At 43.7% G+C, this 13,306-nt stretch overlaps 1 protein-coding gene across 5 annotated transcripts in view; it reads right to left on the bottom strand.

Moving 5' to 3' along the window:
* FAM3B (FAM3 metabolism regulating signaling molecule B) overlaps window positions 1-13,306 on the bottom strand; it is a 55,684-nt gene continuing 42,378 nt past the window's right edge. For all 5 annotated transcript variants that reach the window (XM_063639995.1, XM_055279754.2, XM_055279758.2 and 2 more), the window contains 4 exons: window positions 12,232-12,282; window positions 10,848-10,935; window positions 9,216-9,348; window positions 1-238 (listed from right to left, as the gene is read on the bottom strand). In XM_063639995.1, the coding sequence (XP_063496065.1) occupies window positions 149-238; window positions 9,216-9,348; window positions 10,848-10,935; window positions 12,232-12,282 (362 nt within the window). In that variant the 3' untranslated portion in view covers window positions 1-148. The remainder of the gene's footprint in view (window positions 239-9,215; window positions 9,349-10,847; window positions 10,936-12,231; window positions 12,283-13,306) is intronic.

A 13,306-nucleotide genomic window follows, 5' to 3' on the forward strand; every position in this document is an offset into this window, starting at 1 on the left:
TTTGATGCAACTAGCAAATGTTCATTGGTTTACAACAAACCCAAAATACTCATCAAATATGGACTGTTGGGTTTAGAAAAATAAGATTCTTGAGCGATTCCAGCTGCATTTGTTTATACAGAACACATTTACTCAGGACCCTGTAGTGTCAGCTTGGTTCTTTGGGTATGCAGCCTTCTATCTGGATCTCTGCAGGCCAGCCAGAATATCTGTTGTTCTTAGTATCAGAGTGGTTGATCTGTGTGGAGAAAAGAAGAGTTTTATTTATTCATTAATCTAATAAACAAGTATTTAATCAGTGTCAGTTGTGAGCCGACACAACCACTTCCTAGATTTGGATTTGCTCCAACCAAAGCTGGGTGTTTGATTTCCAATACATTTCTTTTTTTTTTTTTTTTTTTTTTTTTGAGACAGAGTCTCGCTCTGTCGCCCGGGCTGGAGTGCAGTGGCGCAATCTCGGCTCACTGCAAGCTCCGCCTCCCGGGTTCACGCCATTCTCCTGCCTCAGCCTCCGAGTAGCTGGGACTACAGGCGCCCGCCACCGCGCCCGGCTAATTTTTTGTATTTTTTTAGTAGAGACGGGGTTTCACCGTGGTCTCGATCTCCTGACCTCGTGATCCGCCCGCCTCGGCCTCCCAAAGTGCTGGGATTACAAGCGTGAGCCACCGCGCCCGGCCTCCAATACATTTCTTAATAATATATTTTTAAATTAATATATAATAGATGTACATATTTTTGGGGTATATATGATAATGTGATATATCCGTATCATGTGTAAAGATCAAATCAGGGTCACTGGGATATCCATCACCTTAAATTGCTTTTTCTTTATGAGAGGAACATTCAAATTATTCTCCTCTATTTTGAAATGTACAATAGATGATTTTTAACTATAGTTGCTCTAATGATCTATTGAACACTATGTCTTATTTCTTCTAACCGTGTATTTATACCCTGTTTCTTAATAATATTTGAAGCAGGTGTTAATACAGCTCTAGAACTTTATGCAATGACAGAAATGTTCTATAATCTACATGTCCAGTGGAGTAGCCCCTAGCCACACTGGGTTATGGAGTACAGATGGTCCCCAACTCATGGTGGTTTGACTTTACAATGGTGCAAACGAGGTAATGCATTCAGTAGAAACTATACTCCAAGGACCCACACAACCATTCTGTTTCACTTGCAGTCCAGTGTTCAATAAATTCCATGAGACACTCAATACTTTATTGTAAAATAGGCTTTGTGTTAGGTGATTTTGCCCGACTGCGGTCAACTGTAAGTGTTCTGAGCATGGTTAAGGTATGCTAAGCTAAGCTATCATCTTTGGTAGGTTAGGTATGCCACGTGCATTTTCAATTTACAATATTTTCAAATACGATGCTTTTATTGGAATGTCAGCTGAAGAGCATCTGTACTTGAAATGTGAATAGTGCAACTGATAAACCAAAATTTGAATTCTATTTAATTTTAATAAATTTAAGTATAAAATGTAAATTTAGCTAGTAGCTGCCATATTGGACAGTGTAGCTCTAATGTTTAGTTTTCAACTCTGGGAGTAAAACTACGTGTGTGTGTGTGTGTGTGTGTGTGTGTGTGTGTGTGTGTGTATGTGTGTATGTATTTTTTTTCCCAGAGTTCTTGTATAGTTCCTTCCTCAGCAAATGTGTATTCATCCCGAAGTGGGTTTAATCCTCCATATCTTCAACTCTTTCACAGATAATAGAGCACCTTAACTTGATGCTTAAATAAAGTAAGGTGCATTTTGTTAATAACCTTGGAATTCCAGTAATATATCCCTTTTTATATAACAGCTTTACTGGGATATAATTCACATAGTATAAAATCCACCAATGTAAAGTGTACAATTCAATGGTTTTAGCATGGTCACAGATCTGTGCAACCATTTTAAAACATTTTCATCACCCAAACAAGAAGCCATGTACCCATTAGCGGCCACGAATCTCTTTTCCCCCCGCCCTAGGCAGACATGAATCTCCTTTCTGACTCTGTGGATTTTCTCATTCTGGAAATTTCATACAAATAAATGGAATCACATAATATGTGACCTTTTGTGTTTGTTTGTTTGTTTGTTTCACTTAGCCTGTTTTCAAGGTTCATCCATATTGTAGCATGTATCAGAATTTTATTTCTTTACATATTTGAATATATTCCATTGTATGGCTATGCCATATTATATATATATATTTCCTACCCATTAATCAAACATTTGGGTTGATTCCATTTTTTGGCTATTATAAATAATGTTGCTATGCACATTCATGCACAAGTTTTTGTGTGGACCTATGTTTTCATTCTCTTGGGTATATACCCACAAGTGGAACTGTTGGGTCATAGGGTCACTGTATGTTTAACTTTTTGAGGAACTGCCAGAATATTTCCCAAAGTAGCTGTACCATTTTACATTTCCTCCACTAGTGCATGAGGGTTCTAATTTCTCCATATTCTCACCAGCACTTCTTATTATGTCTTTTTAAAAATCATAGCCAACCTAGTAAGTGTTAGGGGTATCTCATTATGGTTTTGATTTGTATTTTTCTGAAAACGAATGATGTTGAGCTTCTTTTCATGTGCTTATTGACCATTTGTATATCTTCTTTGATGCAACATCTATTCAGATCTTTGTCCATTTTTAAATTGGGTTACTTGTCTTTTTATTATTGAGTTGTAAGAGTTCTTTATGTATTCTAGATTCAGTTCCCTTATTTGCAAATATTTTCTCCCATTCTGTGGTTTATCTTTCATTTTCTATAAGGTGTCCTTTGAAGCACAAAAGTTTTTTTTTAACTTTTAAGTTCAGGGGTACATGTGCGGGATGTGCAGGTTTGTTCCATAGGTAAACATGCATCATAGGGGTTTGTTGTACAGATTATTTCATCACCCAGGTATTAAGCCTAGTATCCATTAGTTATTTTTCCTGATTCTCTTCCTCCTCCCACCTTCCAGCCTCCGATAGGCCCCGCTATTGTGTGTTGTTCCCCTCTATGTGACCATGTGTTCTTATCATTTAGCTCCTACTTATCAGCAGGAATGTGTGACACTTGATTTTCTCTTCCTGCATTAGTTTGCTAAGGATAATGGCCTCCAGCTCCATACATGTCCCTGCAAAGAACATTATCTCATTCTTTTTTATGGCTGCCTATTATTTTATGATGTATATGTGTCACATTTTCTTTATCCAGTCTATCATTGATAGGCATTTGGGTTGACTCCATGTCTTTACTATTGTGAATAGTTTTGTAATGAACATACGTGTGTATGTGTCTTTATAATATAACAACTTCTATTCCTTTGTTTTTTCAATATTAAATTTTACTTATAACAAATATAATTTGTTAGGAATATTCCCAGTAATGGGATTGCTGGTCGAATAGTATTTCTGTCTTTAGGTCTCTGAGGAATTGCCACGTCTTCAACAAAGGTTGAACTAATTTACACTTCCACCAGCAGTGTAAAAGCATTCCTTTTTCTCTACAACCTTGCCAGCATCTGTTATTTTTTGACTTTTTAATAATAGCCATTCTGACTGGTGTGAGATGGCATCTCACTGTGGTTTTGATGTGCATTTCTCTAAGGATCAGTGATGTTGAGCTTTTTTTCATATGCTTGTTGGCCACATGAATGTCTTCTTTTGAGAAATGTCTGTTCATGTCCTTTGTCTTTTTAATGGGATGTTTCTTCTTGTAAATTTGTTTAAGTTCCTTTAGATGCTGGATATTAGACCTTTGTTAGATGCACACTTTGCAAAAATTTTCTCCCATTCTAAAGGTTGTCTGTTTACTCAACTGATAGTTTCTTTTGCTGGAAGGACAAAAGTTTTAATTTGCTGAAGGGCAACTTACTTTTCTTTTGTTGTTAGTGGTGTCATATCTAAGAAACCATTGCTTAAACCAAAGTCACAAAAATTTATGCCTCTGTTTTCCTCTAAGAGTTTAATAGTGTTAGCCCTTACATTTACATATTTGATTTATTGTTACTTAATTTTTGTATATGGTATGAGGTAGGGTCCAAGTCTATTCTTTTCCATGTGAATATCCAGCTTTCCCAATACCATTTGTTGAAGAGACTATTCATTCCCCATTAAATAATCTTGGCACTGTTGTCTAAAGTCAATTGATCAAAAATGTGAGAACATGCGCATCTGCTGGAGTCTCAATTCTATTTCATTTCTCTGTATGCCTATCTTTATGCCAGAGTGACAGTATCTCAATCACAGCAGCTTTGTGTTATGTTTTGAAATTGGAACATGTGAGCCCTGCAACTTTGTTCTTTTTCAGGACTGTTTTTGTTATTTGAGTCTCTTGAATTTCCATATGAATTTTAGGATGAACTTGTCAATTTCTACAAAATACATCAACTTGGATTCTAGTAGGAATTGTGTTAAATCTGTAGATCAATTAAGAAAGCATTGACATCTTAACAATATTAAAATTTCTGACCCATGAACATGGAATATCTTTTTTTTTAGGTCCTCAATTTCTTTCAACATGTTTTATTGTTTTCAGTGTACTAGTCTTGCATCTCCTACGTTAACTTTATTCCTGGGTATTTTATTCTTTTTGATACTGTTATAAATATAATTGCTTTCTGAATTTCATTTTCAGGTTGTTCATTGCAAGTAAAGAGAAGTATAATTGAGTTTTTACATTGATTTTTGTATCCTGCAACTTCGCTAAACTTGATATAAGTTCAAATAGTTTTTTAGTGGACTTCTTAAGATTTCCATTAAGTTGGTGCAATTACTTTTGCACCAGCCTAGTATACATAAAATCATGTCATCTGCAAACAGAAATAGTTTTACTTCTTCCTTTGTTTGTTTATTTATTTATTTTTGAGATGGAGTTTCGCTCATGTTGTCCAGCCTGGAGTGCAGTGGCACTATCTTGGCTCACTGCAACCTCTGCCTTCTGGTTTCAAGTGATTCTCCTGCCTCAGCCTCCTGAGTAGCTGGGATTACAGGCGCCTGCCACCATGCCTGGCTAATCTTTTGTATTTTTAGTAGAGACGGGGTTTCTTCTACCATGTTGGCCAGGCTGGTCTTGAACTTCTGACCTCGTGATCCGCCTGCCTCGGCCTCCCAAAGTGCTGTGATTACAGGGGTGAGCCACTGTGCCTGGCCTACGTCTTCCTTTCTAATGTGATAACGGACCGATCTCCCTTCCCTCCCCTCTCCTCCCCTCCCCTCCCCTCCCCTTCCCTTCCCTTTCCTTCCCTTTCCTTCCCCTCCCTTCCTTCCCCTCCCCTTCCCTTCCCTTCCTCCCTCCCTCCTTCCCTCCTTCCTTCCCTTCTTCTTTCCCTCCTTCCTTCCCTTTCCTTCCTCCCTCCCTCCTTCCCTCCTTCCTTCCCTTTCCTTCCTCCCTCCCTCCTTCCCTCCTTCCTTCCCTTCTTCTTTCCCTCCTTCCTTCCCTTCCTTCCTCCCTCCCTCCCTCCCTCTCTCTCTCTTTCTCTCCTTCTCTCCTTCTCCCCTTCTCTCTCTCTTTCTTTCTTTCTTTCTTTATCTCAGGGAAGGTACAAAATGCCATGGGCATTACGGGCAGCGGTGGCAGGGCCAGAGAGGCTTCTCAGAAGAAACAGCCTTGAGGTGGATCTTTAAGGCTTTGCAAAGGCACTCCCTGCATGGAGGGAGGCATGTGCACAGGTCCACATGTGGAAAGTTACTGCAGGAGTATAAAGATGAGACCTGAACAGAGCCAGCATAGTAGCAAAGCGCTGCAGGGTATGGTAAGAGCAGCCACTCATGAGGCTTTGCTGGAGTATTGAGCACACAAAGCATGGGAGGGGCTGAGTGGGGCTGAAGACAAGGGTCTGTGCTCCAGTTAGGATCACCAGGGACAAGACTCAGACCATGCTGGAGGCGAGGAGAATGATGGCTCCTCCTGCTGTGTCATGCTTGTCACACACACAGGGAGCAAGGCAGGCTCCGCTACCCACAGTTCAGGTTGCAGAAAAGGCTCAGGCCTATGAAGTGCCAGCCTCAGGTCATGCAGTCGGGGTGGCCAAGTCCAGATCTGAACTAGGTTCCCCTCACTTCCAAGACTCCTGTCCTTATTTATTTCTCAGTTTCCTTCCTTCTATAAAACCAAGAGGTTGGATGGAATAACCTTGGAAGTTCCTTATACTTTAAAATTCAGTTCGGCAGCTAGTGGGGTCCTTAAAGGCTCTGCATGAGAGCGGCCCAGGCGCTGTGCCTAGAAAGCCGACTCCTGGAATAGAAGGTGGAGTGGGAGTGAACGGGGGCTGGGGAGACCCCTGAGGACTCAGGAGGCCCTCCCAACATGGGTACACCACCCTTAGGGAAATACACCACCTGCAAGTCTGAATAGCCAAAGTAACACAGACACAAATGATTCCTCCAATGGCACTTGTCACAAGCTCTCGGTAAGAACTGTCTTGAAGCCCTGGCTACCAGTCCAGGCCTCACCAACATTTGAGCAAACATCCTTTAGCGCCCCCAAACCACAGCACCTCTAGTAACTCTCCAGCACTGACTGCTTGCTATGTTTAGGTCTTGTCTTTATACTCCTGTAGTAACTTGGATAACTTTTAGCTGACACAGGTGGGCAAAACAGGCGTTTTCCTGAAATTCACTTGGAGCCACCATTTCCAAACACATTCCAATTCTCTAAACTCAGCCCTGGCTTTGACGTCCAGTCTTTTTCTTGATTTCTCCCACTCCAGAAGCTCTTTCATATGAAGGAAATCATAAGGAAGGACCCATCACTTCCTCTGTGCAATTCCAGTGAGGTTTTTGTTTTCTATGACTTAGCTAAACATTAATGAAGAATCTGTTTGATGAGATATTAACATTTGAGTTAAAAAGGATTTCAGCCTCACATGCCAGCCTTTCTGGTACAGTCTGGACACTCTCATAAATCAGCTGGAGAACTGCACCGTTGGTAGTAATCATAACCACGGACACTTGTGTGCATGGGTGGGTCCCTGTGTGGCACAACGCCCGGGCTGCCAGGAGTACCTGCTCACCGCCACCCTTGCTAGTTAAATAAGCTGGGGTGGTTAGATAGGGTAGGACAAGGTCCCTGGAGATGCTGAAGGAGACTGTGGAACTGGGAAGGTGGGAAAGAGGAGGAGGAGAACAGGGTAAGAGCCGGGGAAGGAGCAGAGAAGTCAGAGGACGCTGTTAAGGGGAAGTGTGGGTGTGTATGTGAAACCAGGGCCTCCATTTTCTCCTGGAGATCCATGCAAAGAGGCTCCCTTCCCTGTGCACCAGCATCTCCAGGCCAGGCCCCACCCTCTGAGAAGCTGGTTCAGTTGTCCTGTGCACAGCCTGGACATCACTGTTTTTTAGGGAGACCCAAGTTGGGAGAGACATTGTTTGCAGAAGCTTTGCGGAGGGATTTGGGCTTGGAGTGGGCTGGTAGGGCAGGACCCACGGAGCTCCAGGAAGGCCCAGCTGTTCTGGGTTACAGGACTCCACTCTGAGATCCATATGTTTCTCTTTTTTCATCTTCAGGAGCCCTTCTGTGACAGGAACTATCTTTATTCACCTCTCACAGGTGATGATTCTGAGCACAAAGGGTTAGATAACTTTCCAAGACCACACAGCCAGCTGGATAAAGCCTGGACATTCTAAAGACGACAGCCTGTGGCATGGATCACACAAGGGACCGGAGAGAAGGGGGCCCAGTATTCGTTCCCCAGGGTCAGCCTGAGGAAATCCCGGGGAGAATGGGGTGCACACTGCAGCACAGCTGCTGGCCCTGGAGGAGGCAGGAAAGCTGGAGCCCAGAGAGGTGACGTGACTTGTTTAAGATCACACGACGTCCCCTCGCAAAACTAACACAGGACCCTAAGCCCCGGCTTCACTGTTGTGTGGCTGGTTCAGCTTGCCCTCAATGTGCGTCCAGGCAGTGGTAGGGCCCAAGGAGCTCCACCAATCAGAGCTCAGGGAGTGCCTCTCTGGTTAGGGCAGACCCATGAGGGCTCACTGTGCATGCGAGTGCCCAGGCACAATCATAAGCAAGGAGGGGTCGAGGCCAGGGTCCCGGGAAACATTCCCTATGTGTTGTGCAGGGCTGGCTTCCTGGCTGTAGAGGAACATGAAGCCACAAGAGGAAAGCATGCTTGTTTAGATGCAGCTAAAATAACCATGGTTTCCGGGCCTCCAGAACATGAGAATAGAGGGGGTCACAGAAGGTCTAGGGTTTCCTGGGAACCAGTCACAAGTTATCTGACTGTGTGGCCTGCACTGAAGTCGCACCTTATCCAGCCCCCTTCTCCTCCACCTCAGGTGGTCATGGCAACAAGAAGATGCCGAGCTGCTTCTGTTGCTTGTCTTCCTTCCCAGACCTGTATCCACAGCACAAAGAGGCAGCACAAGGAGGCAGACTGGGACCACATGTCAGAGCCCGAAATCAGAAGCAGCCTACTGCACACCCTGGAGATACAGAAATCTCTGCTTTCTTGGAATTTCTGGCTAAGTGGAAAGGAGGCCCTTATCCTTAGAAGGTATAGTAGGGAAGTCTCACTCCTTGGTCATGAAGCACAATTTCCTCCTCTTCTGCACCGGTTACCTCAGCATCGTTTGCTGGAGAGCAGAACCCTCTGAAATTCTCCAGGATGTTGTGATTGTCATCGGATGCTCAGCTTGTTACTCCCACACATTTTGCAAACCCTCAGTTGGAATTTTCACAGGAGACTTAGTGGTTAATAAGTGAGAACGCCATTCTTTTGCTCTTTACTTCTCTTTGATACATAAAGGGAGGGACTTAGAATCAATCGTGCGCCCAGTTAGTACAGCAGCAGCAGCAGCAGCAGCAGCAATGGAAGCCACATTTGTGCAGCGTTGATTTGGTGTCCAGCCTGTTTTGAGTGTTTCGCGTTCACTATGTCTGTTCATGCTCTCAGCCATCCTAAGAGGTGAGCTCTCTTACTTTCCCCACAGCAGGGACTTGGGGAGGTAAACCTCCTGCCCAAGGAAGGAGAGGCCCAGGACAGACCACGTTGGCTGCAGCATGGTGCAAAATCAATACCAACAGCCCACTCAGAATTTTCTACTTGGAGAGAGATTGGAGAAGTTTGAAACTTCTGTCCGGATCTAATGCTGATCTCATGGGAACAGTTGACAAAACTCTTATGTTTCGAGACAGGCAGTTATAACCCACCGGGAACGTTTTCAAGTCACGGCACTTACTATACTCACCATTGGTGGGAAGGGACATTTTAAAACCACTCACCTTTTCTCTCTGAATTTCGGAAGGGAGTTCCAAGCCTTTTGCTGCCACAAATACCCAGCTAGACCTGAATTTCATGTTCCTGATTTCTTTACTTCCAAGTGCTTCTATAGCATTCTTGGCATCGTTATTCAGTCTGCGGGACAAAGGGAAAAGCATGTGAGCATCTCAGGGAGACGTGGAGGGGAGCGGAGCTCTGCTCTGGATGGGTTACGCTGTGCCTCCTTGGATGGAGGTTTCTAAACACATTTATCTCCTGCCACACTGCATGACACACAGTGGCAGCTAAGAGGCACACATGCTTCCTGAGAATGTCACATTTCTAGTTAACCATTGGACATCCAGAGCCATTTTAGGCCCCAGTTTGGGGCACAGAATTCTACTTCTCAATTCTGGAAAGTCCTTGTGCTTTGGGGTTCAATCTCAGGCTCACACTCAGTCAACACAATTTTTGGCTATTGCTCTGCCTCTTGTTTACTGACCACAAAATGAGGTGGAGAGAAGTTGCTGAAAGATGAAAGCTTATGCCAAAACTGCCCCCTTTTCATAATCAGAAAAGTCCGCATCAAAAAGGAAAAAGAAATGTAAAATAATACTGCCACTGCAAATATTAAGATTTAGAGGAAGCGACAGGAGGGTAGACAGGAAAGTAAACAGTTAAGTTTAGATTGTTCTAAGTGAGTTCAATCAGAGTTTTTCAAAGTATGTGCCAAGGAACTTCGATTTGGTAAGATGCTCCATGAGAAAAGGAATCTGAGGTCAGATAAATTTGGGAAATGCTGTGGTCAGTAGCCCTGTCTGGGAAATTCACCACACAAATAAGCACTTTGAAGGTTCTTAGACATTCTGCAGCAAAGACACAGGTTTGGTTTACTTAGTAGGACACACTCTGAGAGGCACTGAGCTACATCCACTTCTAGTACAGTATTGAATGTGTATGTGTGTATTTCTTTATTCTTTTCCTCTTTTTTTTTTTTTTTTTTTTGGAGACAGTCTCGCTCTGTCACTGGGCTGGAGTGCAGTGGTGCAATCTTGGCTCACTGCAACGTCTGCCTCCTGGGTTCAAGCGATTCTCCTGCCTCAGCCTCCTGAGTAGCTGGGACTACAGGTGCATGCCACCATGCCTGGCTACTTTTTAAATTTTTAGTACAGACAAGGTTTCACCATGTTGGCCAGGATGGTCTTGAACCCTTGACCTTGTGATCCACCCGCCTTGGCCTCCCAAGTGCTGGGATTACAGGTGTGAGCCACTGTGCCCAGCTTCTTTTCCTCTTTCTATAGGGAAATTATCTCAATTTCCTTTCACATTGCTGTAAGTATTAATGCCACCCTGGGTTAAGGCTTTCTGTCCGGAGGTTAGTTTTTCTGTCCTAATTACGGTCAACAGTGGCTTTGTCTTGATTCCTTGAAATAATCCTTTGATTTAGATTCTAGTACTTCTGTGGTTAGTGATTTAATTTTTTTTTAAAGAAATGCCATCTATTTTGTCATGATCTTTCATTCTTTTTCCTTAGAGAAGTACTTTGCTCCTGGACTTTCTGCTTCTCCCCAAAGGATGTCACTGAGAGACCCTGGCAGTCTCTGTCCCAGCTGACTTCTCTTGCCCACCGCTGTGACAGATCTACGCCCACTCACCTTGTGCTTCCGTCGTCATAGGTCACCATGAAGAGCAGGGATTTTGGAGGAGCACTCTGAATAAACTTTGTCATCGGTCCAGAGTTATCTATTGGGGGATGTAAGTCAGTTTTAAGGTCTTTGCTATTCACTGAAATTCTGCCTTGGGTGCTGGGCTTCCTCCTGCACCTGCATTCTGTGTCCACTCTGAATCCTTGGGGTCCCAGCATTCGCTGCTCCACCCTGCAGATGGTGTGCTAGCTCTGGACGCGTGAACATTCACTGGGGTACCATAGGGACTATCTGAGGTGAGTGGCACAGCGTAGAAGGAAGAGAACTAGGCAGAACACTTGCAATAGGTGTTCAGGGCGGTAGTGAAAGGGGGTCAAGATAAGGAGCTTTTCTGACCAACAAACAAGAGAAGTGGAGCCCCTGGTAGAAAAAAAAAAAAACCTCCTTAGAAATGAGATCATAAAGATTCTATTAACCAAACTCTTAACAAGCAGCAGCCTGTGTGCCACAGGTGGAGTGTTCTCTGCAGTCACTGATAAAGGGCCACACCCACACCATGACCATTGAGCAGAATGGCCTTACAAACACACCGACGTGTGCAGGACAGCGACTCTCACAGAACTCAAATATGAGATGTGTGGACCGTGGGCAAGTCTGTGCCAAGAGACTTATCTACGCCTTATAAAATAAAGGTAAACCTCAAACCCCATTACTCACCGCTGTGGCTCATTATTTACTGTTCTGCTCAGGTTAACTACAGAGTACAACTGTGTCCTTCTCATTGGGTGGGTGCAGGCGTTTTCTATTCTTCGTCTTCACTATCTTTATAAAAACTTGTTTTTGAAAGTCTCATTGATATATAAAAATAAGAGGGGATTGTATATCCTGGCCAACAACTGTAGTCAAGAGTCAGTGCCTAGAAAGGAGAGACTATCGAGAAAGACTGGGCACCTGGGGGTTCCGGGAATGCTTGCCCTGTGCCCAGCAGAGCACCGTGAGTCACCAGGAGTAATTGTGACAGCTTTCAAAGGATGACGATATTTAGGGCTGGATGCTGGTGGCTTTATTTTACATATAATGTATTTGGCTTTTTTTTTTTTTTTTTTTAAAAAAAAGGCTTTTTCTCTTTCTTATTATATCATGAGAGCTAAAAAGAGAAAGACTGAGGAAAACTAACAGAAGAAAAGACATTTCTAGATGATGCCTTCAAATGTTCTATGAATTCAATTAGAGTTTAAGAGGATCTACATAAGACCACTCTAGATTACTCAGGAGAGCTGCTGGCATTTTTCTAGTAGACAAAATAAAAATGGTTGACATTTTTCTTTGTGCTTTTTAATCTTAATTTTCTGTTTAAAATTCATTTGAATTTTAACAGAAAAAATTTTCTTACCGCCTTCATACATATCAAAATGTTGTGTTGCTGTCACATTCCCAGTTACATCTGAAAATAAAATAAATGGAATTTTAAAAGAAAGTTCACAGAACCAGGGCGCACTTGTGGCACCAGGGCCTGGGGAAGGAAATATTTCTTCCCTGTCTATCTCCAGCAAACACCACTGATGTAATGACCCAGCCTGCAGAGACAGGGCGGGCCCCTTGAGGAGAGTCCCCAAAACCAGGTCAAAGGAAAGTGCTGGAAGCTGTGCTAGAACTTTCTTCCAGTTTGCTTTGGATTACACCTGATGGAACACTAATACCTCCCCCACTCACCTCATCCCACAGAAACACCAGAGACCCCTCACTCAGGCCCACCCGCCTCATCCCACAGAAACACCACAGCCCCCTCAGCCTGTTCACTTCCTACTTTACAGTCTCTTTCAGGGCTGTCAGACTAGGAGCATTTTATCTCCCCTTCCACAGCCCTCATGTCTCGGGGCTATGCTGCCCACTCACTCACAGGGACGTTGTGGGAAACCCTTTCCTTCTCCTCTGGAGCCATCAACGGCAACTGTGAGAGAGCTTTATTCCAGACCTAAGAGAAAGGCCCAGTTTTGTTTTCCATGAGGTTACAGTGGCTTTGATCACACAGGATGAGATGGTCTATGATGTCAGCCCCTGAGCAGACACCGGGACTCTGGGAGCAAATGAGAGGCTCAGTCCAGGACCACAGGCTGCACCCCCTTGGCGGCCCTTCTGGTTTTAACCCTACCTTTGGCTTATCCCCCTGTTTTTTCCTTTTTTTAAAATAAAGTCTATATTTGGTTTTCAGTTGTTTATTTGTTGTTAGAACCACAAATAATCTGTGAAGTGAGACTTGTAAAAATAATTGAGTAGGGCCGGGCGCGGTGGCTCACGCTTGTAATCCCAGCACTTTGGGAGGCCGAGGCGGGTGGATCACGAGGTCAGGAGATCGAGACCACAGTGAAACCCCGTCTCTACTAAAAATACAAAAAAAATTAGCTGGGCGTGGTGGCGGGCGCCTGTAGTCCCAGCTACTCGGAGAGGCTGAGGCAGGAGAATGGCGT

Source organism: Symphalangus syndactylus, chromosome 5, assembly GCF_028878055.3.
Source record: "Symphalangus syndactylus isolate Jambi chromosome 5, NHGRI_mSymSyn1-v2.1_pri, whole genome shotgun sequence".
Classification (NCBI taxonomy): domain Eukaryota; kingdom Metazoa; phylum Chordata; class Mammalia; order Primates; family Hylobatidae; genus Symphalangus; species Symphalangus syndactylus.